Raw genomic sequence first — 27,420 nt, 5'->3', positions numbered from 1 at the left:
TCAAATCAGCAAAATTGCCACAGATTTCTACTTTCCTCGAATAATTATAAATCGATTTGCAAACGTGTCTGTAAGCTGCCGTTTCTTGGGAACGTTTCGGAACGAAAATGGCCGCTCGTCTTCGGTGTTATAAAAATCACGGCCGTTTTGTGTCCACCGACCTTGCCGCCCCCGTCATTTACACCACTCGGGCTTCTTACCTAACCGCAATTATTTCACCTGGTGAATCTGGATTCTCGCTGTGTGCACGCCGGCTAAACGGCGGCACTTTATGCAAAGCGCAGCCTCGGCCGTTGTATTTTTAACGCGCTGACGAGACGAGGCCGTCCCTAATGCTACCTAAACGAGAGGACGAGCGAAAAGTGAGCTGGGCGCAGCTTGTTGTTGAATAAACATTGCCGTTTCGATGCATCAGAGACTGCACGGCGCATTCCAAAATTCCGGAGAACACACTTTCCTCGGACATTTTATGCTATTAGATAGAGAAACGAATTCTTTGCTTCGAAATAACAATTTTAATCAAAAATAGAAATCCGCCATTATCCTTAACCCTTTACGAACGGGGACTCCCTCCATTTTATTTTTCCTCGCTGGAATATCTCTAGTTTCTCAATAAAAAAAGGTTAGATAACAATGGGTTGAACATGGGAGCTCTACATTTATGACAAAAATGGGATTTTCTGCATTTATGACAAAAATGAGTAATTTGAAACAGTAAAAAGATTAGTAGAATTTAGAAAAATTTTTATTTCGAGATTCGCTGTGTAATAATTTGCAATTTTTCTAGACGAATTTTAAGAAAGTGAAACCAAGTAGAATCTTATTTTCAGTGGCAGTAGCCTTTGTAAATCTGAAATAAATAAAAATTGTACTAAATTCTGTCGAATTTTATATTCTAGCAATTTTTGAAAATTTCCGGAAGCCATAAACGCATAAAGATCCGCAGTCTGCTAAGTCATACATCAAACCGCTCGTTGGATCGTCGCGTCTCGGTAGAAGAAGCTCTGCTTCTATAATCCAGTAGCAACACCATAAAAAAAAACAACACAACACAGAAAACGTATCCCTGGGAATTTGCTATAAAAAAACGCCGATCGTCGTTCACCCACGTCGCATGAGTGACTCAATGCGTGTAGATGGTCGAGTGGGTGTCCTCCACATCTCGGAAACAGCATAACGACACGCATTAACGCGCAACCAGCTGTTTGAAAATAGCCAATTCCCTCGAAGCAACCTCGCTCGACGAAGGCGCCAGTACAAATTCGAAAGAGACAAACATAATCGTCAATTTTCTCGAGAAATCACACACCGTGGCTCTATAGAGCGTCCACCGCAGCCTTTTACAATCGACAAATCGGATTTCAAATCATTACGCACTGGAAGGAAGCGGCGCGGATGATCGTCCCAGTAAACTATATATGTCGCGAAGGCCTGGAGGATAAACGTCGCGGAATTATCCCCACTACCGCGGATATATCCCGCGAGGGACGCCAAGGAGTGTAAACATAACACGGCTCGGGTATGTCACCTGGATGATGTATGTCACTGGGAAGACCCGTGTTGGTGACATATAGAGAATTCACTGTATTCGTCGCCTAGCGTCGAATTTCCGAGGGGATCGCGAGTAATTGCTCAGAGGAAATCGGTTTTTCCATGGAAACGCGGCTATAGCGGGCGGGTCAGGCATAATAATCAATCGGAAGGGGTTCCGCGATTTGCATAAACGTTGCGTGCCGGCGTCGCCGCCTGTTGCTCCACATTCCGCAGCTTGCTCGTAATACAGGCAAGGTCCCCCTTTGTCAAGGATGAAAAATCCATCGCCGACAGTCGCGTACAGGCCCCTAATTGCCGACAATGTTTAGAGGCCAATTAAAACCGCCCGTGCTCGATGGGAAAATCCTAACGAGCTGAATTTATCGGATCAACGCCGGCCCGTCCGTCGCTGAAATCAGCTCCCAGGGTACGTTCGAGCTAGCATGCCTGTCATCGACTTCTCCTGTGGGAGAACAATGGCGGTGAGTGATCCGGAGACGTGCTACACGATGCCTGTCCTCTCGATCAGAGTTTATCGAGCCCCATTGTGTGGGAAATAGATATTTCTCGGTCGGTTCCCTCTAATCGCGTCGAGACTTTGTAATGGTAATCCTTTCGTTGTTTTCAATACTTCGCTTGATTGTGTCTTTGAAGCTGTATATAAGCAATGGAGGGGTTATTAACGTTTTTCTGTCTCGATTGCAAGTCATACACATTTCCTTATTTCTTTCATAAGATCGACAGAATGAAAATGCCCCAAAAATGTATTTACTCGGATGAGGTGATTCCAGAGACCATTTCAAGTAACTTTTTCCTTTGCGAAAATCTTCTCCGCGGCTTCGTTTAAGAGTTATTAACGAAAAACGCAGACCAATCAGAGCGCGGATACAGCGGACGGCTTCCGACTGAGCCAATGTCAACGCCACGCTCAACGGGACCCGGCGCCGAGGCGGAACCCTCTGCTATAACCCGCGCTCTGATTGGTCCGTGTTTTTCGTTGATAACTCCTTAATAAAGCCACGGAGAAGATTTTCGTAAAGGAAAAAGTTACTTCAAATGACCTCAGGAATTATCCCTTTCAAGGAAGTACATTTTAATTATTCTACCGTTTTAAACTATGCCAACCTTTTTTTTTTTCTACAAATGCATAAAATCTGTGAAGGAAGATCTTTAAAACCGGGAGAAGCACTCGGCGAAAACACGGGTCGCGAGGGTTTCATGAATGCGAAAAATCATGCTCGGCGAAAAAAGAAATCGTCCGAGGAATGGAATCCCCTTATAGTGATTTCAACGCCATTCACGAATTCACGGAGCATGGAGCCCAGACTCTACCGCGTTCTAATAGCGCATCGACCGATTCTTACATAATTGGAAAGCGTGCCTCGGGATTTTCATGTGTGTTATAAAACTGCATTAATAGAACGGCAATTAAAACGTTGATGCTCACTGAACAAGCTAAGTGCCCGGGGAATTAGCGCAATAAGCTCCGGTGCCTCTGTTCGGACCCATTTGTCCAAAAAGTATACCAAACGTTCATCCATCTCTGCTAATTCTCTTTAAAAGACATTCGAGATCTTGTCTGCAAGAATTGCGCGTGCAACTCTTTCAATCGTTCGTGTATAATAATTTATAATTAGCCTGCGGATATTTGCAAAATAATTTGCAAAATTGTAGAGATTGAAAGAATTTAAGAATACAGTTACACACACACTGCTTTCGACATGTTCAAATTTTTAAAAGAAAAAGTCCATTTGTATTTAATTCCTGTATCTTGCGATTGCCTTAGAAAATGTTTATTTCGTCTAAAAATCCGCTGGTGGTTAAATTCAACGATAAAATAAAAATATTCATAGGATTCTTCAATAACATGACCTGAAAAATGGAAAAAAGTAATAGAACAGAATGGAGAATATTAATTTTATCTTTAAATATTAACATTCGGTTTACGGGACCTGCCAAAATGACGGATTCTAATATTTTTAATTTACAATTACCGAGATTGTAAAGGTGCACCCACGACAAATTATTCAACAAATTCATTTCTTTGGGTGTATACTATAAAAAGGTATAGCTAAAAATTTCGACAGAAAAATTCTCGTTATTTTCACAAAATAATGTAAAATAGTAATTTTTGCTGGTCCGTAAACCCAGTATTAATTTACAAACGGTACGAATCCAACGTTCCAACCCAATACAGTGTTTACTCGATACAGGTCCAAAACACGGGTCTAGACCTCAGATCTAAACACGGGACGTCCGAGACCTCCCGCGCTTCGTAGTGGGGACAATTCCGCGACGTTTATCGTCCAGGCCTCGGCGACATATATGGAGAAGTCACCGTACTAAGTCACCGATCTATGAATGAAACGAGGAAACCTCGCGCGAGGCTCATAAAGTTCGCGGTTAAATCGTAGAACAATGAAAGCGCGAGTTCTCGAGCAAGACGCATTGTCATAAACGATCGAACTTTTTCTCGTGGTTCGAACGATTGCGATCGATCGGGAGAGCAGGTTCGCGAATTTTTTGCTCGAGTCGCTGTCTCACGAGTAAAGGCGGTCTGCTGCACGTGACCGAGGTGCACGCGTGACACGTGCACGCATGCCAGACCCGAGGAAAACTGTAGTAGGTCTGGCCGCGGGCAGAGGCGAGGAAAAGTTAGAAAAGGCTTTGCGAAACGCGGCGGAATTGCTTTTATAGCACGACACGGGGCACTATGCGCCGGGGCCGTCGGGGTGGTGCATTTGTTTGACCTTGGTCGGCGCAGACCGCCCGGTAAAAGTCTCTCCCGTGTATGTCGAAACGAGCCACGGGGACAACTCGCACAACCGTTCTCATATTTACCGTGGCCGCAATTAGAATGATATTGCGCTGGCTGGAATTTCAGGACAACGGAAAATTTCAGTGATTACCGGCAATTCGCGTAATTCGATGAATTAGCGATTCTCTCCTTCTACCTCTTTCCTCGGACTTCTCCCTTCGAGGCTGGGACTCGTGACGCGGGGGAGTTTTGCGTACTTTTGCAACGTTGCTAACGAAAAATCTTGTTTCGTTTCTTCTCCGGCCACGGACTTCGCTGCGCTTAAAAATTTTTTAATTTTAAAAAATTTAACTAAATAGCTAAATTAAAAATTTCTAATTTAAAATATTAAGTATTCTAATATTCATATTAATATTTTAAAATCAAATATAAAGAAATAAATTTGTTAAATAATTTCTCACGTACGCATCCTTAGAATCTTAACAATTTTAAAATAAAAATTTTTAATTTGAAATTTGAAATTAACATAATTTTATAATAACATATTTAATATTCTTAATTTTAAATTGTTAAGATTGTAAGGATGCGTACGTGAGAAATTATTTAGCAAATTCATTTCTTTATATATTATTTTCAGTAATGCAAAATAGTCGCCTTTAGTGCTCCGTAAACGTAGCGTTAATAATGTTTGTTGATAATGTTCACGGAAAACCTGTTTCTTCCTCCTTTGGTAACACGAAGTCTAACTCTGAACCTAAAACGAAAGAGCATTCTTACGTAAAGTGCAGGGACGATGTTCATAGAAAACTTGCTTCAACGAATTTCAAGCAGGATTAACAAAGCATTTTTGTCTGCGATGTTCCAGAAAACTTGACACCGTCGGAATTGAAGAAATTGAGAAATAAACAGAGGAAACAACGTAGAAAGGCTGAACTGGAGCGACAACAAGCTGCCCAGGCTCAAGAGAAAAGGGAGCAACACAATAAATCGCGGCAGCAAACCGATCCCGATCTGGAGCAGCCCACGCTGGACGAACTTATACCGGAAAAATTGGAAAGGGTGTGTAAACAACTGTACCGTCACTATTATATTGCATATTGCATCGAGCGGAAAGTCGAAATTCCATTTAACCCTCGGGAAAACATCCTTTTCTACAACTATACAATGATGCTTAGGATCATTTGCAGATTTATTTGTCAATTCTTCAAAATGTATTTCTGAAGCTACTTCTTGTACTCCCATCTTTCTGTTGTTCTTAACTATTCGTTTAATTTAATCTACAGGAATCGGGTAATTAAACGATCAGTTTGATGCTCTGGGTCAAAATAGACCCGGGTCCCGATAGCTTAAATTGTCGAACAGTTACGTCAACACACATTTAAGGAATTATCAATTTAAACTTGCACGGGATTTTACAAACCTGACAGTGAACTTGTGAATTAATAACTAAACTCTTTTACATAAATTTACATGAACAAGATAACATTTTTACGGGGATACCACATGGGAATGTGGAAATGGATATCGAAGGTTGACCGTGCAAGGGTCAAAAGTTCTATTAGACGCAAAATAAAATAAAGAGTATTTTTACGCTATTAACGCATACAATAAACAGTCTATAGACCATACATCGAATAATCACAACGAAATTTTAACGCGACGATTTGTGTTAGGTCGAGGATCCACTGGAGCAGGCGATCAAGTTTCTGCAACCTCTTCAAGATTTGGCTGCGGACAGAATACAGACGCATCTAATGGCGTTCGAAATTTACATTCGCAAAGGTATGCAATCATTGAGAACTCTTTTCATTGCTTCGACTCTCGTCGAAGAAATGTTACTGCGTCTCGAAAAACATTGCGAAATTTTTGCCATGACTGGTTTCAATAGATTTGAAAATTCCCTTTACAACGATCCCCTAAAACTCGGTCTACGATTTTTCAAATTATTTTATAAAACGAAAATAAAGAACAAGCTCGGTTGTTTAAAACCCTCGTGATTTATTCTCGTAATATTATAAAATTGACAATACACCTTCCATTCAAAATTCGATAAATACACATAAAGAAATTGTACATCACATTTTGAGGAGTCGTTGTACAGGAAAAGTTGCAATCTTCAGTTCTATTGTGGATGCAGTCACGAGAAAAATTCTTCAATACTTTCACAGACGTTTAAAATAATAATGTCTACGACAAAAAATGAGAATTCAGAAAGTAGAGGGTTAAAGCATCAACTGTTTTATTTGGACTTGTAACGAGAAATTTAAAAAATATATTTCGTAGATCCACATAAGTTCTATACATGCTGAAAGTTTCTAAAAAAATTGATTAATGAGTCCCCAATCGAATAAAAACGGTATACATTTATAAAAAAAGAAGTTATTCCGATTTAAAGAGCGCGCCATGAACCGTAAGACTGACCGTAAGTGTTAATTTCAAGCCCGAGTTAAGAACAATCGTCCAGCAGCCGCAACGACCACTACATTCTCCGGAGCTTGTCCCCGTCGACATCTTAATAACAGCTGGGAAAAGAAACGGTGACCGGTGGCTAATCGAAATGTGTTTCCAGGTCGCACGTTGCTGATGCTGAAGTCGATAAAACGCGCGCACGATCTGGAACCGAACAATCCGGATCTGCACATATACCTGGTGGAGTTCATCCTGCACACGAACCGTACGCCATTGGAGGGTGCAGTGGACGAGGTGGTGAAGCACCAGACCGCTGGGATCTACGGTAGCTCGACGGCGGCCCAATTGAACGCGGAGTTCCTGAAGAAAAACCAGAACTCGCTGCCGCATCTGCTGCAGGGCGCGAAGATGATGTGCGTTCTGGACCCGTCCGCGCAATCCAAGGCCCTAAGCTTGGTGACGAACATGGAAAACCTCGAGGGCGTGACGCTGCCGAACTGCACGCAGGTGTTGCAGTCGCTGCGCAGCGGTGTCTTCGGCAATTGCGAGAACACGATAGCCGAATACACGGCGAAATGCCATAAACGTTTCCCTTACGCGACCGCGTTCCGGCCGCCGGAAACCAAGGCGACCGCCAACCAGGATAAAGAGAACTCGATCAAGAACTGATCCAGGCACGCGCGCGTCAGCGTCGCTGAATTAGTCCGTAGTATAAGGCAACGGAAGAGGGAGGAGAGAGAGAAAGATGGAGAACAGTCTGAGGGAGAAGAAGAAGACGTAGATGAGGAGGAGAATGAGGATGGTGTGTACGTGAAGCGTCTCTGACCGCTACGGTTTGGTAAAGCACAGAAGTCACCGGTGAAGATGCGAGGGACGAGGCTGACACGATGAAGAACAACCTGAAGAACCGAGGAACTGATCAATAAGAGAGGGGGGGAGAGGGAGAGGGAAAACATAATGTGAACGAAGGGAGAAGTATCACGAACAAATTGGCGGATATCGATTTACGAGATAGTCACATATGTATTATACACGGAACTGTTCCTGGAGGGGTTTCATGTAGTGTGAAAACACAGTGCTGGGACAGTGCTGGGATAAACAATCTTAATAAATTATGCAAACACGACGTGTGTACCACGCGGCCACCGACCGCGGTCCCAAATTTTAGGTGAACGAACGGGGGGAGCGAGAGAGGGGGATGGCTAGTAGCTAAATATTAATTAACGGATCGGATAACCGGGGGACGGATTAACGAACGTAAAAAAAAAAGAAAAAACCAATGATGTAATGGGGGTGGGTGGCGGATTGGCGCAGACATTGTGTGACACGTTCAAAGCGAAGAGGAGACCTCCTTGTTTTGGCGGATGCTCGGCGGAACACACACACAGGCGACTAGAACAGGATCATCCTGATTGATTGATCACGCATTTAAAAGTGCGTTCAATGGGAGCGGGGGCGCTCTGGATAAAGAACGGGGGAGAGGGTGCAGTGTGTAAAATAGAGAATGACACGTGCGGAAACTAACACATTGGTACAAAATATAAAGACTTGTATACATTCATACGCGCGCGCGCTCTAGGAGATATTTCTACTCGATGTTAAGGTGTACTATTTTCAGCGATGTCTACAGATTACACTCTACTGTGTAGAGTCTGGAAACGGGACGATCATCGAGCATCCGATTGTATTCTATTGTACCACACGCATGTTCGTCGCTACATTCGAATAGACTTTGTTCCAAGTCGCATACTAACTTCTAGTTCACTTCATTCGCAAGACTATTAACTAAGACCGAAACTTTTCTGAGGGGAACGGACAGACAGACACACAACGGTCTCGCACGTTTGTTGCAATAATGACGTATTTACCACATCTTTCGGTAAAAGACTATTTTTCGCAATTTTCACGAGGTCGCATTCAAACGAAAGCTTATTTTCTATTTTAAGCTAAGACTAAAGTAAAGACATTGTTGGGACTGATTGTACTTAACATTTTATTATGTTTTTTACATTCTATCAATGATTGCGTACATTTCTGCAGAAAATAGAAGTTACAGTCTCTGGTGTTCTAAAATTCACCACGTTAAAGAATATTATTACGTTTGATACAATTTAATAATTGCACTCTCGTGTTCCTTAGTTGCATAAATCACAGAGCTGAAATATTGTAACTCACATTTCAAGTTTTAGAGAAGAGCAGAATTGTTGGCCAACATAGAAAATAAATTTGACTTGATATCATTTTTACATCGTTATATTAAGAACTGAACTAAACATCTTTTTTCTTTATCGCTAACAACCAAACTGCGGATTTTTATGCAATTTTCCACTTTCGTAACTAATTTTATAAAAACCAGATTGAAAAACAAATTTCCTTCACTGCCTAAATACTTCTTTATAATGAAAATTAAGTAGAAATATCGTTATTTTCCGTTAATCTGAAAGTTTTCGTGTATTTGACAATTTTGTAAACACCATAAATGCATAAATATTAACAATCTACAAATAATGCACTACCTAAACTGGTAACTTTATTGTTGAAATAATAGACTTGGCTCTCGATTAATATTTCTATTAACAATGACGACATACTACTAAATAATTAGTGAATTTCTTACCAACAGTATCATAAATTGAAATAAGGGATGTTTTGTTGGTAAATTAACATTTCTAACGCTTCCTAAAAATATTATAATTCTATATAAATTCAATGCCTTATTATCATATAATCCTTGCATTTTAAAATGACGTTGTGAAAAAATTACAGTTCAGAACAAAGACATAGTTCTCCTTAAAGTGTTCATTTTTTAGTTCAGTCGTCTAATTGCAGCAAACGAGGGACATAGGAGAACACAAACAGACACACAGCGACACACCTACACACACACACATATATTTTATTCCTGTGTTTGAAACCCAGGGTAATGATCTACGTTCTGATTGGAGCCCTGATTAATTCCATCGAGAACAGTCAATAAACGGGAGTAGTGTCCATTTCGCGAAAGTCTGTGAAAGTTACTATAAGAACAATAAGCTGCGTATTGTGTACGCAATTTACCAAAGTATATCATAAATCGAGAAACAATAAGTATCGAATATAGCAGCACGATGGGAAAACAATTGAGAGAAAAGAACAGATACAACGGGAAGAAGAAGAAGAAGAAGATGATGAAGAACTGTGTCGTGCATCTGTACGCGGACGGATTAACAGAGATTTTAAATAAAATGATAACGTTGGAAGTCTACCGGCAACACAAGCCGAGAACCGATCTTATGATTACCTCATTTAGTTTTGTTTCATTCTTTTTCGTCTCTCTTTCCTTTTTTTCGAAATATGACCGGAACCGCAAAAATATTTATTAGTTGCGTGAATTTCCTCTCGAGCGAACGAAGAAAATTCAGCAAGATGCAGATAACTACAAATTAGTGATAATATTTGTACATACTTTCAGCTACTACCTTTAACAATACATATAAATATATATACAATCATATATATGTACACATCTCCTGTCTTATTTAAGTCATAGAATGTATCATTTCTCTACGATCGAATCAATCCGAACGCTGATGTTTTACAAACACAGAAAACAATGAGAGAAAATTATCGCTCGAAGCGGACTCGCGATGGTAATCATAAAAAAATAAGGCAATTGCATCGAGTGGCATCCATGGTAATGTATATTCAACGGTGTTTGAATCGCGCGCGCGAACAGGCGCGTTCAACGCGCGGGAAATTTAAATTCTCCGCAAGTTTAAACGATGAAATAATACTTCTGCGAAATCCACGACCAGTGCAAAACGACTGTCGGACCGAATACCTTCTGTAAATGCATGGAATGTTTCTCAGGGCTACGCTAGTAATATCTTATCGTAAACGATACCATAGATGACTTACTAGTTTCTATACTGTCCACCCGTTTTGCAATCCGTTAAACAATATGCGATTCCTGTAGATCAAGTTCTGGGTACAAATCAGGAAACCATTCTTCTGTATCGAACATGATTCTTGAGAAATTTAATTTTCAAGAGAAAATCAAATTTTCAAGAGAAAATCAAATTTTCAAATTTAAACAGTTTTTGCGCTTCGATGGTGAAAATGTGCAAGTATTTCTTATATAAAATAATTCTGTAAAGTCTCCCCAACATAACTGTATATCTTTCTCTAATGTTATGAACATTTGAACATGTTTAAATAATTTTTGAAGTAAGAGAAACATAGTTATCGTGTCACTTTTCTCAGATGCTTTGAAATTTATTTTGTTAAATACGTTTATATTTCTCATAACATTATAAACATCTATACTATAGTATACGGAATAATCTACTGGATTTTTGTATGCAAGAAATGTTTGTACACTTCTTACGATTAAAATACAAAAATTGATCGAAGCTTTAAATGTGATATTGTCTTTAAAATTAATTTTCTAAAAGACTGAAGACGACAGTTAAAAACGGTTTACAAATTTGTACTCAGAAAATTTACAAGAATTGAACGTTGGCGTACTGAAATATGAATGAAAATTTAACAAAACTTGTTGGACGGTGCAATTAGTCATTTCGCTGTTGGTTCATAGTATCCTGTCGGCCTGTGGATGATAGTACGCGTATTCATTGATCCTTGTCATAAGTTCGTATCACTCCGTGTTCACCATGCATCTACCGAAGCATTCACGAATTTTTAACATTGCTTTTCTTTTGATACGTTTTCTACAAGTACGCTTTGGCACTAGCAAAGCCGCCTTTCAACAAGGGTGCATTAGTCGCTCGAATCTTTACCGGGGGTTGTTATTCGTAATGTAGGGGGTTTCTATCTCGCTGATAACGGTTATCGAAAAGATCTTTAAGAAAATAAACAACGCTATCACGAAAAAGGATGGTATCATTGAAGGGTTCAGTTCAGATTCGCCTTTTTGAGTCCTTGGTTTTTCGATTGATCCAAGGATCGAGACAGGTTAAGGGTACCTTGGCCCGCATCCTCTTCCATCTCCTGATGTAAATGAATTCATCATATAGGTTTCGTATAATAGTTCTTTAACGTATACGATTAACGGCTAAGGTGATATGTTATTCTAAAGAGACTTAAAGCAAGCTAATGTTTTACGAGCACGAGTTCCAATTATTTGATATTTTTAATCATTGTCTTAGAGCGTCACTGCCATTCTCAATAAGCAGTTATCGTATAGTTTCGTACTGACGTACCAAAACGTTTTGTTAGAGTTCTTGCTGCATGATAATTCTGAAATTTGAACCTGTTCGAGACGTCTTGAAGGAAACTTATGGTCGTACTATTATGTAAGTGTTGATATCTGTATAGTTAAGATTGCACACACGCCTTTATTGCATTATATATTTTTCTATATGATGAATTCAATATATATATAAATATATATATATATATAAAAATATGTTCAATTTCTCTTTGTTGTTATATTAATAACGAGTCAACATGAAGAATATTATGTCGCGTATCACCGGTCATCCTTCCCTCCGTCGTTTCATGGAGAAAAGGTGAATTAATGATGAATACTTGTTACGTACTTCCATCATGCCATACTTTATTGTATCAGTGTTTACACTTGTACAGGAAATGATTTGCAACACAGTTGCAGACAATATTATCTTAAAAGTACCGTATAGTATCTTTGTATTATTGCTAAAATTCTCTCGCCTTCTGTACATTGTTTTATTTATTTTCTCTAAACCTCATGTGGTTAATGTTAAAAGGTGAAAAAAAAACTGGATAAAAACGAAGTATTCTTTATTTCTGTGCACACCTAAACCCAACAGGATTTCTCACATGAATTAGTCAATCATTCTTTAAACGTGCCAGCATCCAGCAGTCAATTAATAGCTCTACAGGTCATATTACCGTTACTAAATTATAGTAATACCAGTCAAGACTTTAAATCTATAAAATATTAACAAAATCAAACCAAGTGCACACATAGGTGCACCTCAATACCAAAGTATATTATGTCCACCTTTTTAAAACATAGTTATTCTTCATCTGCGTTAAAAAATTGCGTGCATATTCTTAACACTAGGTTTACGGGACGCGTTCTAATATTTTTAATTTACGATTATTGGGATTGTAAAGATACATCCTTAAGGAATTATTCCTCAAAATATTCGGATAAAAATTTGGATAGACGCATTCTTGTTATTTTTATAAAGTAATGTAAAACTTTTAGCATTCTGTAAACTCAGTGGAAAGTGTTACTTGATACATTATGGCTATGGGGTCCAGATATAGAAAATATTTTTAACATGGTCATCAGCATCTTTATATTACCTATATTGTGTTCATTAAGACTGTCTTTACTCATTGCATTTTACTGGAGTGGATGGTAACTGAGGTGTCCCATCATTTTTTACTGGAGTGGAAGGTAATTGAGTCAACTCATTATGTTTTAATGGTGTGGCAGGCGACTGAGTCATTACATCCCAATCAATTTTTTTGAAATCAATTACTATTCTATCATGCTTTGGAGTGTATTTCCTATAAAAAAAAAATTGTAATTTTCAGGAGCTTACTATTTTACCAATTTTATCTCTGGAATGGCAAAACGATGTTACTATGTTTTTCCAGAGTCTGAAAGAACAGTGCCTTTGGAGAGTTAAACAGTACGAATATCAGAGATGAAACAATATAAATGATTTCCACACCAATGAAAAGCCTTTGTTATTCTTTAAAACACGATATAAATGAACAAAAATAATTGACAAGATTCATGTACCTATACTTGACACCTGTTGCATCAAATAGTCTTTTAGCAGCTATTGTTTCGTCTTTCTTAGCATGTTTATCTGACATATACAGAACTGTTTTGATCCCAGACTGTATAATTACTTTAGCACACTCGTTGCAAGGAAATAAAGCAACATAAATAGTACAATCTTTAACACTGCTGTTGTTTTTGTTCAAAATAGCATTGAGTTCTGCGTGACATACTATAAACAATACATCCTTAGAGTAAAGATATATTAATAAACATAATTTCATAATTCAAGTACAATTTCCTAACTGAAATTCCATCAAATTTCAAAAGAAAAACATTTTCTTTCCCTTGCCATAGTTCTTACCATAAGGATACTTAGTTTCTAGACGGTTTGAAGAGTCTTTGGTCCAAGGAAAATCGTCGTCACTGCATCCGGTTGGCATTCCATTATATCCAACACCCACAATTTTTCTTTCGTTGTTAACTATGCACGCACCAACTTGAGTGGATGGATCTTTACTACGTTTCGCTGCTAAAAATGCTACCGCCATAAAATATTCGTCCCAGTCGATATAATCCGTCCTTTTACTGCAGACATTTCTAAAAAATGTAAATACACATTCACTTTCTCGTCATAAGAATTGCATTAATAAAATAGTATTGTAGTTGATGTACTGCTTAGTTTCTATGACAGTGTTATTTTCTGACATGTTTACTGCGTTGACTGCAGCGGAAAATCACACATCAGATGCGTTATTATTTGTGCATATAAAACTGTATTTATTCCACAAACGACATTCTTATCAATTCTTATAGAGACGAAAGTCTTTTGCAGTACTCATCAATTTCGAGAGCGCATGCGTCTGTAAGTAGGTAAATTTGAATTTTCAGTGTTACCTGAATTATTTTTAAATCGTAATCTACCTATCGTAAAGAGCATTTTTGTAACTTTAATTGGAACTATTTAAAGATTAAAAATTTCGATGGGAAAGCATTTTAATTTTAATATTAATTTTTATTCGAGTGTCAATGATTCTTGCCGTTTCAGCCATACATAGGAGACCATAGAAATTCCGGTAAGAATTATTTGCTTCTTAAGGGAGTCCGTACAGCGCCATTACACTTTAGTGACAAAACTCTCGGTAGCCAAAACCAGACAGGAAATTTCTTCTGTGATACGACATTTTGAAACCGTTTTCTATCAAAATTACACATGTCCAATTTATCTTCTCCACCTTATTTCATTCAGATACATAGTAAACAACAGAGATAATCTACAATCAGAAAGTTACATTGCATCAGATGTCTACAGATTTTAGGTCTGTGGTCTAAATGTACTGCAATGTACTGCTTGTTTTGTTCGTGGTTTTGTCCCTGTTAACTTGTACAAAGTTAATTTTAATTATTTATAGGGAGTATCCATTGTATAACAGTAATTTTATATTATACAAATCGCTTACTGTTATATAATTTTACAAAGTATACACAATGGAGAGCGCAGCTGCTTCAATATTAAAGCGAGCTGTAGAAATGGACAAAAATGAACAGTATACAATGGCTCTAGTACTTTACCAGGAAGGTGTTCAAATTCTACTGGATACTATGAAAGGTATGTTGTTTGTTTATGTTTTTTGTTCAATTATATTCCAATTCAATTGGTAATAAAATCTGAAAATAATAATCTGTGCTCAAATCATTTCTCTGTTAATGCTTTGCTGATATGATGTCTCTTTTTGCTTTATCTTTTTACATTGCTTTTTTGTCACAAGTATACGGATTAATTGAAGAATTAGTAATGAAACGATACAGAGACAAAGGACCCGGCTAGCAAGAAACATTTTGGTGCCAGGGCTTCGGAATATTTAGATAGAGCAGAGAAACTGAAAAACTTGATCGACAAGAAAAAAGCAGCTGGAACTTATAGAGAGTTAACTAGGATCGAAAATGGCAGTACTGGCCATGGTTATGGTTCTGTATTCGGCAGGTTCCTAGATGCAACCGTTACGCACATTTATATAGAAGATCCATATATAAGAGCATTTCATCAGGTATCAATTTATATGTATTTCTTCTTCTTCGGTTAATCCTTTGACTCTAACTCAAAAGTTCTAGCATTTGGGATGATATTCACATAACTGTTGTTATGCTTGACTGTTGTCATGCAATAAAAGTAAAGATGAGCACCTTATGCACTTATTTGAGTGGTCCAGAATTTCACAATATCAAGGCTATAGGATTTGTTTTGATCTTGGCTATTACATGATACTGCTATAAACATACAGTATCATTTAAAAAAAACATGAATGACCTTGAAATCGCAAAAAATGCGACCTTGAAAAAATGTTTTGTTAACCATAATCTTTGTTCTTTTAAACCTAATTGTGTTTTCCTCTAACATGCTTATGTATTATCAATAATAAGCGAGATATTTAAGGTGCTTGTAGTCAAAGGGTTAATGAAAAAATGACAAATAAAAATTGTTTTCAGTGTCAAAATTTAGTGAGGTTCTGTGAATTGGCTGTGAGGAAATGCCACGCATTATCTAAAATATGTTTGGTGACTTCACCTGATGCAGAAGACAAGATAAATCAAATAGCAAGATTAGAAGAACTGAAGACAAGTTTATCTACTTATCTTATCGTCTTCGAAATTAAATTTTCTGATACTTTACACGATAGACATATATTGTATGTGCATCTTCTGTCTTCGTACATTTATTTACTGCAGTGAACTGCATTGTATAGCAATGTTAATTTTGTTCCAGACTCAGCAACGGTTGGGTAATCAAAATAGGTCGCGGCTTAGACTATTTCAGAAAACCAGAAGGAAAGTTCGTGTTAGGATTTTCCGATCTCGAATTGAGACCCTGCTTAGAAACGACGGTTGATATATTTCATAGAAGTCAATTAAACAACGCAGTAACATAGAAAATCATGTTCAATTCATATACAAAAAGAATCATTGGGACTTGGTGATCATTTGAATGCATTCATCGACATAATTTTATGAAAATTCTATGATGTAAGGTACTTTTATTCGCAAGCTTTTTCCACAAAATGTTGTACCTGTGTAGTGTAATATACTCTATTTTTCCTAATACAGTATTCTACATTACTATACAATGTATTTATGTACATAAAATAAAATAAATTTTTTAATAAATATATAACCTTCCGATGGATAACCATACATATAAACATTACATCGTTTCTGTTCTACAAAATATTAGAAAATGTCTCGCATTCGTTCATTTATGTACTCAGTGAACAGCAAGTAGTTACGATTACGTAGTAAGTAATGCAAAGACGAATCTAACGATCTATAATAGCGTGACCTTTATGTGACCTTGGATATCAAAAAATAAATTTTCTTCACCCATTTTTCTGTTGTAGTTAGTTCTTAATTATTTCTGGTACTACAGGTCGAGTGGAGGTCGTAACATTACTTCATTAAAAAAGAACCTCGATGACCTTGAAATCTTGAGGAACGTGACCTTGAGAAAAATTGTATACGTATTACAAAATTTGCTCGTTCGAATCTAATTAACTTTTCTTCAACAGTTTCTTGTATTTCTTTATATTTTTAGAAAAAACAAAGACGATTCAAGAATCATTAATTAATCGATAAGTAGCCACTTCCTGGGGGAATTAATCTCTAGAGCCCCCAGCTTAGCTACTTATTGCATGCCTACTTGGAATCTGAACCCTTTGAATATAACAATACATATTTTCTTGTTAACCAATCTTTAAGCTTCTGACATACATTCTGGTTCTTTCAAGAAAACGTTAACATTTTAAAAAGTCCTGGTTCCCGAAGGGATAAGCACTAGAATTCTAGCTGAGTTCACTATAGTCGCTAGCTTTCGCGATGTCAATCTGTTTGGCAGCCCTTTTGCACGCTCTCCTCAGTGACTTGGTGTACCTGAGCAGCCCAGCTTCGACCTGCTCTTCGTCTTGAGCTAGCAGGTCATCAGCCTTGCAAGAAGGAAGACAATCAGCTCCGCCAACAGCAACAACTTGCCTAGCAATCTCTGGATCCACGCACAGCCTGGTCAAAGCCGCAGCTGCTGTAATTTCTAAACGCCTGTAAGCATCTTCTAGCCCTGGGGGTCTCATTCTGAGGAAAGAGACCAGAGCGATGGACGCTCGGGCCTGTGCCAAGTGTGCCCTGGCTTCAGGGATGCGCGCCAACTCGCTGATGAGAGCTGCGACCTGCTCCATCAGCCAGACATTTGTACCGGCTGACTTCTTCACGCTTTTAAGCAACTTCTTCACAGTATCGTGTTTCAGTATCACCGCTGCACAGACTTTAGACTTGGAAAGATGATTGAACGCAGCTGCCCCAAGCAACAGCGTCTGACTACAACTGGTACTTTCGACTAGACGATTCAAAGAGGGTATCAGAGTACTTGCGAAAGGCTCCAGGTCTGGTAGACCCACAGCGTTCACCCATGGAGCTGTTATCTGAACAACTAGTGCCGTGGCCTCCATTTTCTCCTTCTCAGTCGAATCCTTAGCAGCTAAGAGGTCTGTCAATATTTCTGGACCACCATCCTTTACAAATTGGTTAATCGCAACAGCAGAGCTGCAGACACTTGCTAAAGCACGCAACGAAGCTGGCACGAAGTCGCTAGACGTCTTCGCAGCTGTGATTAAAGATGTCAGGAGAGCTCTGATGCCTGAACACCTGCTGATACTGCTTCCTGCTCGTGGCCCTGCCAATCCCAACGCTGTTAATGCTGCCAGGGCACCTCTGGCTACCATTGTGTCGTCCTTTGGTGCTTCTTCCAGCCCTCTGACTATCCTCTGCAAAGATACATTGATTATCATCATGTGTCAGCGTTATACTATCATATATGATCAAGACTAGAAGAAATAGCACTCTTTGAAGGAGAGATTGTCACGCACCTCGATGTAGAAGTCTAATCGTGTATCTACAGCACTGTCAGTGTAGCTCTTCAGACTTTCAAGCTGCGTTAGAATCTCTTTCAAACTGTTCTGCTGGATTCTACGGGGTGGAGGTGCACCCAACTCTGAGAGAACAGAGAATGCATCGTCCTCGATGGCTCGTAGAAAGTCCTTCTCAGATCTGCCACCCTCTAGATGTGCCACTTTGCTAAAAATAGTGGTTCTTCGTGTTACTTTCTTTCTCAAGCTTTCAATTAAAGTATTAACATGTTCTTAACATGACTTGAAATGTTACTCTACCAATTCTACTTTCATGTTTTCATTGTGCAATTTATATGATAGATTTCTCGTTATGTTTGTTACGGCTAGACTACGGTTTCTTATGCAAAATAAAGATTTTCTACATCCATCTGCAAGAAACTTTTTTTAATCACTTCAATAAACTCAAATTCTTTTAACGATCTCACCCTTTCAAATGGTAACTCATTTTGATCGTAAATGCATAAAATCCCGAGTCTAGTTACGACTATTGTAGCAACACATTTTATTTATCAGGTTTATTAATTAGGTGTACTATCTTTGAGCCGTTCATTGTCACATACTCGAATATGAACTGATAATGGCGATCGAAGTGCTCGGCCCTGACGAGCAATTTGTTCGCAGCAGCAGTGGCCAAAGAAGCAAGTGTCCTCAGGTCCTTCATCTCGTCCTTCTCAGACAGGAACTGATGAGCCTTTCTTCGAGGTAACGCCTTGCTCTGAAGAGTGCTCGTGCACTCGTTTTCGGTCTCGATCGCGAGATTGCTGAGCCACTTCCTCACAGAAGAGGTTTGCTTGTAGCTTCTGGATTGTAAGAAGGATTTAGAGGATGTCTCCGATTCACAGCTGGTAGCTATCGACGATGTTCTTGGAACCACTGCATCCTCAGGTGGCTCCGTTGCGTACAGGAAATCGCCTAAACACTCGTCTTCGACGGAAACAAACGGGGCGATTCCTGATGCATCTACGTGGTCCTCTTCCACTCTGAAAGCAAATTGTTTTGGGTCAGTTGTGACGAATGTTGGTTTAAAATATTTTACAAGATAAATTTGGCAATCACAGTCGACTCTAGAACGGCTATACCTTTAGGCAAAGCGTCTTGGGTCCGTATTTTACATCTCGTATAAAATTATTTCTTTCATATTCTCGCATTGGACGTTGTGCGTTTATAAAAGAAATGAATCTGCACGATCATTGACAAAGAAAATTGATGTGTGTTAACGAAGAATTTGTTTTAAAGCAATTCTCGGCTTCGCTTGTACGGCAAAGTAATTTTGAAACGAGAAATAAGTATTCAATCTACTTCAGCCGTTCCATAAGTCAAATTAATACAGGAAAACTTGTTTGACCATAGATCGCGTGCATTATGCAAAAATATACGTTACAACAATCGTTCTAATTTGTAAGCCAAATCGGTCCATCATGAGAATAAGAGATCAGAAAATCTGCAAACCATTTAAATCGACTAATCTCAACCTGTTTTTTTTTACGAGAAATACAATAATGATGTCAGCGTTGGTATACAATGTTTCACGGATTAAGTATTTCAAACAAAAATTTCACTGTTTCGGACTTTCGCCATATTGACAAACATTATTGCGTAAGAAAAATCCACTTAAGAAACGTAAATAATTCCTTCAACGTAGAAAATATGCGATTTTTTCATGACGTATCAGTATTTGCTCGAGGGATAGTCAATTGCGACATCGTCGACCGACGATTAAACTCGAGATATCAGTGGTTCAGTTTGAGTAAAATGTACTCTCTGAAAACTAGTCGTTACTTTTAGAATTATTCGATCAACTGTTGAATGAGCTATATTCATTCAACACTTTTTGATAATGCATTTCAAATATTATTTCGAACTGGATCCATTTATAGTCAACTAGTCAGTATAAATATTTACTGTCTTAATTATATTTTGAATATTTCTCGTAATAGTCTTAAAGCAAATCATTCCAAAATTGGCTTTTATCTAATCAAGAGGATTTTGGAGACAAAAATTTAAAATAAAAGAATTCATCATCTTGCATTTTACAACTTCCTAGAAACATCTTCATACTATAAGATATACTAATAGACTGCGGATTTTATGTATTTATGATAAAAATGGGCAGATCAAATGCAAGACGATGAAAATGTTCAAAAAATTTAAAAATATACTTGTATTATTTACAACCCATTGAAATGATCTAGAAATAACTATTTATGTAGCTATTATAACTTGCAGTTAATACTGACAATGTTTGTTATGCATAAAGATCCACGATTTCATTAAATACTTGAAGAAATTGGAAAATTCTGAAATCCCAGTCAAATGCTAATGCTTTAACTGGCTTCTGACTAATGAATAAATAAAATCCAGAGAATCCACACGATTGGTGTATCAATTATAGTCTGATATGTTCTAGTATATTCTAGTATATTCTAGTATATTCTGGTATATTCTGGTATATTGTAGTATATTTTTGTATATTCTAGCATATTCTAGTATATACTAGTACATTCTAGTATATACTAATATATTCTAGTACATTCTTGTATATTCTTGTATATTATAGTATTTTGTAGTATATTCTGGTATCTTTGGATATTATGGTCCCAAGGACACGAGACGGCGATAATCTCTTTCTAATCGTTCCTTAATGACCAGGAAAGTGCAGGCAGCGTGATTAGAGGGATCTACGGTACCTGAGTCGCGCCATAACGAGACAGAGGTCTCGACTACTGTCGCCGGGGCATAGTTAAGGCCCAACCACTGTCCAATTGCGATCCGCATAACCAGGTGTTCCCCTTTTCCCGAACAATGGTGGAAACCGCGGGCAAAACCGGTGATATGGACACCAAGCGAACACGATGACTAACGATCGGTCAGCTCCGGAACCAGAAACAGCGTTCTTCACGGACACCGGTGACTAATCGAATCCCATTTCTTTAGAACGAGCTAGGCGCGTTGCGCTGGTACGCGATCACCTGCGCAACGATCCACGGTAGCACCTGAATTCTTGCCGGGTTCGCTGTCGCCTGGGACCTCAGGTTGACTCAAACCTTCGTCGTTCTTTCATTTACGTATTCCCCGTGTGGCACGTTGCATTGAATCACGTACGCGACTCGATCTACACGGTGACACAGTCCGACGATGGATCGAAATCAAAAAACGAAAACACAACAATTTTCCTAGCCCGATAATCCTGTCTTCAAACTTTAATAAGAGGACGTAGGTCTTCATTTTTACTGAATTTTCCTATTTGTTATCTTCGATAACGTTTGCAATTGATCCCGATCTTTGGAGCACTTTTTTTAGGCAGTGCCACTTGTTGATCATTGTTTGTTATATCCTAGAATTTTAACAGGAGGACTTGGGACTTCATTCTTACTGAATTTTCCTATTTGTTATCTTCGATAACGTTTGCAATTGATCCCGATCTTTGGAGCACCTTTTTTAGACAGTGCCACTTGTTGAATGCTCGATCATAGTTTGTTATATCCTAGAATTTTAACAGGAGGACTTGGGTCTTCATTTTTACTGAATTTTTCTATTTGTTGTCTCGAATGATAACTTATCCCGATCATTGGAGCGTTCTTTTAGTGCCATTTGATGAATGTTTTAACATTATCGTTTAATATTAAACGATGTTTACAGTAATAGATGAATCATGTCTCCAGAAAAAAATACACTGGTTCATGCTCTGTTTAGATACAGATAAGCACATAATTGACGTAGAAAATATATAAAAAAAATAATACATTAGTTCAGAAATTATGAACTTTATCTGAAATATTAACGTACTTGTTACACCGCAATATCGAGTGGAATAAACGTGTGCCACGCGGCCTTGTCGATCGTGGGAGGATCTATTCAATGAAGATCGAGCGGATCCAGTTCGAAACGGACACGGTATAGAAGAGGAAAATTGTTTTCTATTGACGGAACGAAAACGCGTCGCATTCATGACGGTAATAAGTCTCGCCGATGTTCCTTTGTGTCTTCTGATTGGCTTTCGTTTGTCCGAGGGACGATCTTCGCCCTTCTCTACGAATTAATGCTGGAGAAGGAAGGGAATCAATTGTTCCTTTGTGTGTGCTGCATCGTCTTATCTTTCTATGCATATCCCGCGGAAGACTATTAACAGGCTCTTGAATTTTACTTGTGCTTAAGAGACGCTCAATAATTTTATTCTAACCGGTAATCTCAGAAGGAATAACTAATTTTTATATTACTATTTCTTTACAATTCCTGTAACTAGTAAATAAGTTCTGAATTGTTGGTTTTTGAAATGACTAGACAAATGTTAATATTACCGAATAGATTGTTGAAATTACAAGGCTGCTTTTGTAGAAAATTATACAAACTCTAAACACATGTAAATTAAAAGAACCTAATAGCTTGTGCTAATTAAAAACCCTCAAATATTCTCTAGCCCTCCATGATAGATATTTAAAAGACCATTAAGATTGCCAATAAATAATCTAAATCATCATTAGTTAAAGTTTTGAAATTATTACAAACGAGCCACTTTGAGAGTCATCTGGAAGAATAATTAATCACCCTAGCAATACAAATTGAAGAGAAAACCGCCATTTACAAGACTACAACCGAAGATGCGCACAACAGTATGCGTGAATTGATCACTAAATAAAAGACATATAACATCGTCAGAAGAAAACGTAGTTCATCTCTGTTTCTTGTTTCCAGAATGAGATTCGCATTTCAATGAGATATGGCGCTCGAACGTAACCGATTTCTGCGATACCTAGCCGGAAATGCATCGTAGGCAGTTCCATCGAAGACAAGTATGCAAATCGTTCGTCTCCGTAATAATTGACAACGTCATTCTAGTATCTAGAGTACTGCTCTGCTTTTGACGAGCAGACTAATTTGCGCATCGCGGATCCTTGGATCGATGGACGCGCTTACTAATCGATGTTAATTGATGACATGCCCGGGAGTTTTCCCGCACGCTCCACTCCCGTTTCAAAGTTTCTGTGCTTAGGCTCTATAACGAGCATCGGATCCACGATCTTCGAACACGTCGCACATAACGATTACTTCATTCACTTCCTTGAATGTTAACCGAGCGATCGACGTGCACGTTCCTTCACAGCTGCTCCGAAAAAAGCATGCGGAAACGAACTATGCCGCTCTGCAAATTTATTGTTCCGTTCGATGAGCATGATATACTGTATCGTTTCGTGAAAATGTCTGACAAAGCTGCTATAGCTTCTTGTCCGACAGAAAGTGCTTAGAAACTCAAAATTTACGATAAACCGTGCTAAAGTTATCTACCGCTGTCAAATAATGTATTGCATTTTACGTGTTGCAGTATCGATGCTAATTTTCATTTCTTTGGGTAGTAACATCTTTACAGCGTTTGTTTCGCTAATAATAAAAAATGTTTGCGAGACCTAATTGTGTCCAGGATATTTATGATAAAAATTCTAAATGGATTTTAATAGCAAATTTGTTTTCGAAAGAAGACCCCCGGAACACTCTTATGGTCATAAATTGAACAATTTAAAAACAGTGTTACATTATTTTCGACTTATCTAAGTGATTAGAAAATAAATTCTGGATTATAAAAAATTTTGGTACGTAATAAATAGCGATTCCTCTAAATAAATTCTCGACCAATTTTAAATAATAGTTCTTAATATTTGATTTTAAATTATTCTTATTTGGTAGATAATAATTGTAAAAGATAGTGGCTCGGACCGAACTGGACAGCTGTTGTGATTATTTCGTGTGTCTTTTGAACAGCAGAGTGAAAGTATCAATTCAACTGTAGTTGAATGAGCTGAAGAGGCAGCTCAAAAGCTATAACTGTAATTAGTCTGCGTTAAAATGCGGGCGATCGAATCGTTTGGTATTCCCAACGATCGGTTGAGCTAATTCCGATGCACCTGGTGATTGGCGATTCGATTATGTGCACGCGTTCGTGCGCTCACGTTTGCAGCCTTCCAGGGGTAGGAGTTTACGAAATGCCACCGGGCCGGAGGAAACAACGTCGGAAGTGTCTTACGTGTTGCATTCCTATCGCCTGGCTCAGCATGGCCGCATTATCGTGACGATTCATATTCTTAAAACATACATTAGTCGCACCTTATCGCCCAGTACAAGGTGCGGCTTAGTTTCAGAGATAATGGCCCTTCGCGACGGCCACCTTGATCTTACCTAGCATCAAAACTTGAAACACTACAGGCCAATTACAAAGAAATTTCATGTCCCCAGAAATTAAATTAGCATACACAATTCTGAGGCGACGCGTTTCACTAAAATCCACCAGAATAAAAATTGTTTCCATGCATTGTAAGAGGCTGGAGCTAGACAGGAATTTCATTCTTCTTTAACAATTTCAGTTTCCATAAATATTTTCACAAGCTTTCAGTTTCCATAAATATTTTTTTCTTCTTCTTTTGTGGAATCTCGTCTAATGTAACTGTGCATTTGTATGTATCTGATCTTTCTAAAATGCAAACGACAAATCTCAATGAGCCAATAAAATACCAATACTAATTCGTGGACAGAAAATTGTCTTTCTTTCTTTTTTTAGTAAAATTTAGTAAAGAGACGTTTTGCATGAATTGCAAGAGACAGGAGCTAGACAAACAATCGTTTCGTCTCTTGATCATGACAATAAATTGAAAATACTATTACAATGTTTTTGAATTTCCCTAACGCTTTTTCCGTTTTATATTTCATCCGCCCACTTCTGTCATAGATGCATACAATCTCTTCGTGATTCACTGACATGCTTCGGATCAGTCTACACACCGATATCTGATCCACCACGTTGGCCTTCTTCATTATCTTTCGATTAAGTGTTTCATGTCAAAATTACCTGTGCATTGTTGGCACGCTTTGGCCAGGACGCGCATCGTTCTGCGCCGTTTTCCGAGACAAACTTCTCGAGTTCTTCGGGGTGGATGTGAACATGGGATTCGGAAGAGATTTGTCGAACCAAACGGAACCGACCCTCGAATGCGTACCCATTCGCCGGTCCTTGAGTCTTCGCCTCCTTCTTCGTCTCGGAGTCTCGTGTTCATAGTGTTCGGAACAGTGCGATCTCTCGGAGTCGGAGAATCCTGAATCTAGGCTCCTGAGGTCGTGGCTCATGGGACTGCAGGATCTGTTTGCCAGGACCACGTTGTCCTCGTCATCTTTGTCATCGTCCTGTATGTCCATCGTTGCGCTGCGATAATTAATTGGAACTTATTATGGAGTCGAATAATATCAGAACAACTAAATATTAAAAACAGATTAAACAAATTTGCTGTCTAATAGGTAATACCGGCAATCGATGAGACTTCCGAGTAAAAAAAATGGAGACATCTACCCCAAAAGCCTATTAACAAGCTCGAATTAAACAGTTTGATGAAACTTAATGAGATTTATTTATTGTTCGCAAATTTGATAAATTTGCACAACCACGGTCTAGTAATCAAGGCTCAAACCTAATAGCGCTGTCCTATACAAACACAGTAGCATTGAAGTCTCCAGAAGGATCCAGCAACCAATAGTATATAAACGATTCTCTCTACTGGAAAAATACTTATAAAACAAAAGAAATCTTAATGCAACAACATTTAACTCTTTGGAAACAAATACCGCCGCTACTAAGGCTGCGATGAAGCTATTATTGAACTATACCAAACAAATTATCCTTGAATTCAGCTCTTAGTTCTTCATAATCTCGTGTCACAGAAGAGATAGATACGTTGGACCCATCAGATAAGTATTAAAGGTCTCATCCACGAAGGATCGAAAGAGTTCATTTTGCACTTACGTTTGAGTCATGATGTCTCCATCGCAAATCGACGCCACAGAATACAAGTCCTGCCTGTTCTCGCTGGGACAGACATGAATCGCCGTGATGTTTTCAACAGTGTTGCTCTCGTTGATGCTCGACTCTTCCGGTTCCACTTCCTCGGAAATCCTCGTCCCAGCAAGGTCGTTCCTTGCACCGAAAGGACTCCGTCGGCCTAGATCCTGCGCCTCCATGTGGCCCCAGAACACTCTGCTCTGGTGTCTCTTGAACGCACTCATTGTGTCCGATCAGAAAATCCACTCTGGGTCACAAAACACTTTACAATCGATCTAGTTACAATCTAGTTGAAATTTGAACTCTTCTAAATGTAAACTCTTCGAGGTCGGAACTCTTCAAACTTTCAACCGTTTGAAACCTGAACTCTGAACCCTTGGAAACTCTTCGCGTCACGAAGACAATTTCGAAGCTTCTTCGGCCGTTGCACCGTTGGTGGTAACAATAAGGAAGAGCCCCCGGTATAGTTTGACGCACACTGGGGTGGTTTCACGACTCAGCGGAGCAGAACGACCCTCCCATAGGTCGCGTGCCCGGAGGACCTTATGGTGTCCATCGCAACCCCCGTGAAGATACCGATCGCCTATCGCGTCAACGCAGGAAGCATCCTCGTACTAACTGGCACTCCAACGAACACCGATTAAATTTGATGAAAACCAAAAGAAAAAAAAAGGAGACGATCCTCTTCAAACCTCCTCTTTAAGTTATGGTAAAACGTTGATGGAATCAGCAAAAATCCTCCTTTTCGATTAAATTCAAGAAAGATGCTCTTCGTCAATTCAATTTTAGTAAACACACCGGCCGCATGCTTCCAAGAATTGTCGGCGAAGTCGGCAGAAACGAATGAAAATTCGTTTGACGTAACGCCGTGTTTTTACAGTTGCAATTTAAATTGACGCACGCGATCGAGGCCGAGCGGCGGGTCACGGATCGATGAAGAAGTAGGGATCGATCGATCCAAACGTATTGGTGCTTCGCGAGCGACTGACTCGGATCTCGTCGCTTCCGACCCCGACTTCCTCCCGTAAAGTCGCGCCGCCTCCCCGCCCCTCGGGCTCGCAAGCCAACTCGCATGAAAACAGAGCTCCTCCCCTTCTCTTTTGTCGCGTCCATGGGGTGCTCACCTATGGGGTGCGCGTACCCTCCGTGTAATCCCGGCATGTGTGACCCGTGTGTAACCGCCAAAGCGTAACTAGCTGCGTTCTGCTTCTTGCAGGCGAGGGAATGCGTTCGC

At 39.0% G+C, this 27,420-nt stretch overlaps 4 protein-coding genes across 8 annotated transcripts in view; 2 read left to right on the top strand and 2 right to left on the bottom strand.

Annotated features, from left to right (window-relative positions):
* The window catches only part of Naa15-16 (N-alpha-acetyltransferase 15/16), an 86,782-nt gene extending 74,333 nt beyond the window's left edge, over positions 1 to 12,449 (top strand). For both annotated transcript variants that reach the window (XM_076790541.1, XM_076790540.1), the window contains exons 9-11: positions 5,157 to 5,350; positions 5,965 to 6,073; positions 6,861 to 12,449. In XM_076790541.1, coding sequence (XP_076646656.1) covers positions 5,157 to 5,350; positions 5,965 to 6,073; positions 6,861 to 7,369 — 812 coding nt within the window. In that variant the 3' untranslated portion in view covers positions 7,370 to 12,449. The remainder of the gene's footprint in view (positions 1 to 5,156; positions 5,351 to 5,964; positions 6,074 to 6,860) is intronic.
* Positions 12,230 to 14,217, bottom strand: LOC143355595 (deoxycytidylate deaminase). 4 transcript variants are annotated; one of them, XR_013082525.1, is made up of 5 exons: positions 14,097 to 14,210; positions 13,786 to 14,021; positions 13,440 to 13,653; positions 12,906 to 13,201; positions 12,230 to 12,494 (listed from the first exon to the last, which is right to left on the bottom strand). XR_013082525.1 is itself a non-coding variant. In XM_076790555.1 (5 exons), exons 1-4 carry the CDS (start codon positions 14,129 to 14,131, stop codon positions 13,021 to 13,023), a joined length of 666 nt encoding a protein of 221 aa, XP_076646670.1. In that variant the 5' UTR covers positions 14,132 to 14,217; the 3' UTR covers positions 12,230 to 12,683; positions 12,995 to 13,020. The 4 variants fall into 4 exon arrangements, 3 of the variants coding, with proteins under 3 accessions (XP_076646670.1, XP_076646671.1, XP_076646669.1); XM_076790555.1 differs by having other exon boundaries at positions 12,230 to 12,683; positions 12,995 to 13,201; positions 14,097 to 14,217; XM_076790556.1 differs by having other exon boundaries at positions 12,230 to 12,610; positions 12,995 to 13,201; positions 14,097 to 14,217.
* Positions 14,218 to 14,742: 525 nt separating this feature from the next.
* On the top strand, positions 14,743 to 16,585 carry LOC143355594 (MIT domain-containing protein 1-like). The gene is made up of 4 exons (XM_076790553.1): positions 14,743 to 15,030; positions 15,231 to 15,469; positions 15,909 to 16,108; positions 16,186 to 16,585. Exons 1-4 carry the CDS (start codon positions 14,910 to 14,912, stop codon positions 16,346 to 16,348), a joined length of 723 nt encoding a protein of 240 aa, XP_076646668.1. The 5' UTR covers positions 14,743 to 14,909; the 3' UTR covers positions 16,349 to 16,585.
* Insc (INSC spindle orientation adaptor protein) lies at positions 16,346 to 27,157 on the bottom strand. Its single transcript, XM_076790543.1, has 5 exons — positions 26,151 to 27,157; positions 25,206 to 25,556; positions 18,931 to 19,350; positions 18,329 to 18,536; positions 16,346 to 18,226 (listed from the first exon to the last, which is right to left on the bottom strand). The coding sequence occupies exons 1-5, from the start codon at positions 26,408 to 26,410 to the stop codon at positions 17,255 to 17,257; spliced, it is 2,211 nt and encodes a 736-aa protein (XP_076646658.1). The 5' UTR covers positions 26,411 to 27,157; the 3' UTR covers positions 16,346 to 17,254.
* Between the last annotated feature and the right edge of the window lie 263 nt (positions 27,158 to 27,420).

This window comes from Halictus rubicundus, chromosome 7, assembly GCF_050948215.1.
Source record: "Halictus rubicundus isolate RS-2024b chromosome 7, iyHalRubi1_principal, whole genome shotgun sequence".
In the NCBI taxonomy this organism is placed as follows: Eukaryota; Metazoa; Arthropoda; class Insecta; order Hymenoptera; family Halictidae; genus Halictus; species Halictus rubicundus.
The sequence above is the reverse complement of the archived record's forward strand: the minus strand, read 5'-3'. Positions and strand labels throughout refer to the sequence as shown.

Bases quoted from the DNA above. Each gene is read 5' to 3' on its own strand.
- LOC143355595 (XM_076790555.1), bottom strand. From the start codon at position 14,131: ATGTCAGAAAATAACACTGTCATAGAAACTAAGCA. The intron at 13,654-13,785 runs GTAAGAACTATG...TATTGTTTATAG, and splicing joins AGAAACTAAGTATCCTTATG to TATGTCACGCAGAACTCAAT. The intron at 13,202-13,439 runs GTACATGAATCT...TTTTTTTTATAG, and splicing joins GCAACAGGTGTCAAGTATAG to GAAATACACTCCAAAGCATG.
- Insc (XM_076790543.1), bottom strand. From the start codon at position 26,410: ATGAGTGCGTTCAAGAGACACCAGAGCAGAGTGTTCTGGGGCCACATG. The intron at 25,557-26,150 runs GTAAGTGCAAAA...TAATTATCGCAG, and splicing joins GGAGACATCATGACTCAAAC to CGCAACGATGGACATACAGG. The intron at 19,351-25,205 runs GTAATTTTGACA...ATTTGCTTTCAG, and splicing joins AGCGTGCCAACAATGCACAG to AGTGGAAGAGGACCACGTAG.
- LOC143355594 (XM_076790553.1), top strand. From the start codon at position 14,910: ATGGAGAGCGCAGCTGCTTCAATATTAAAGCGAGCTGTAGAAATGGAC. The intron at 15,031-15,230 runs GTATGTTGTTTG...GAAACGATACAG, and splicing joins TCTACTGGATACTATGAAAG to AGACAAAGGACCCGGCTAGC. The intron at 15,470-15,908 runs GTATCAATTTAT...AATTGTTTTCAG, and splicing joins ATATAAGAGCATTTCATCAG to TGTCAAAATTTAGTGAGGTT.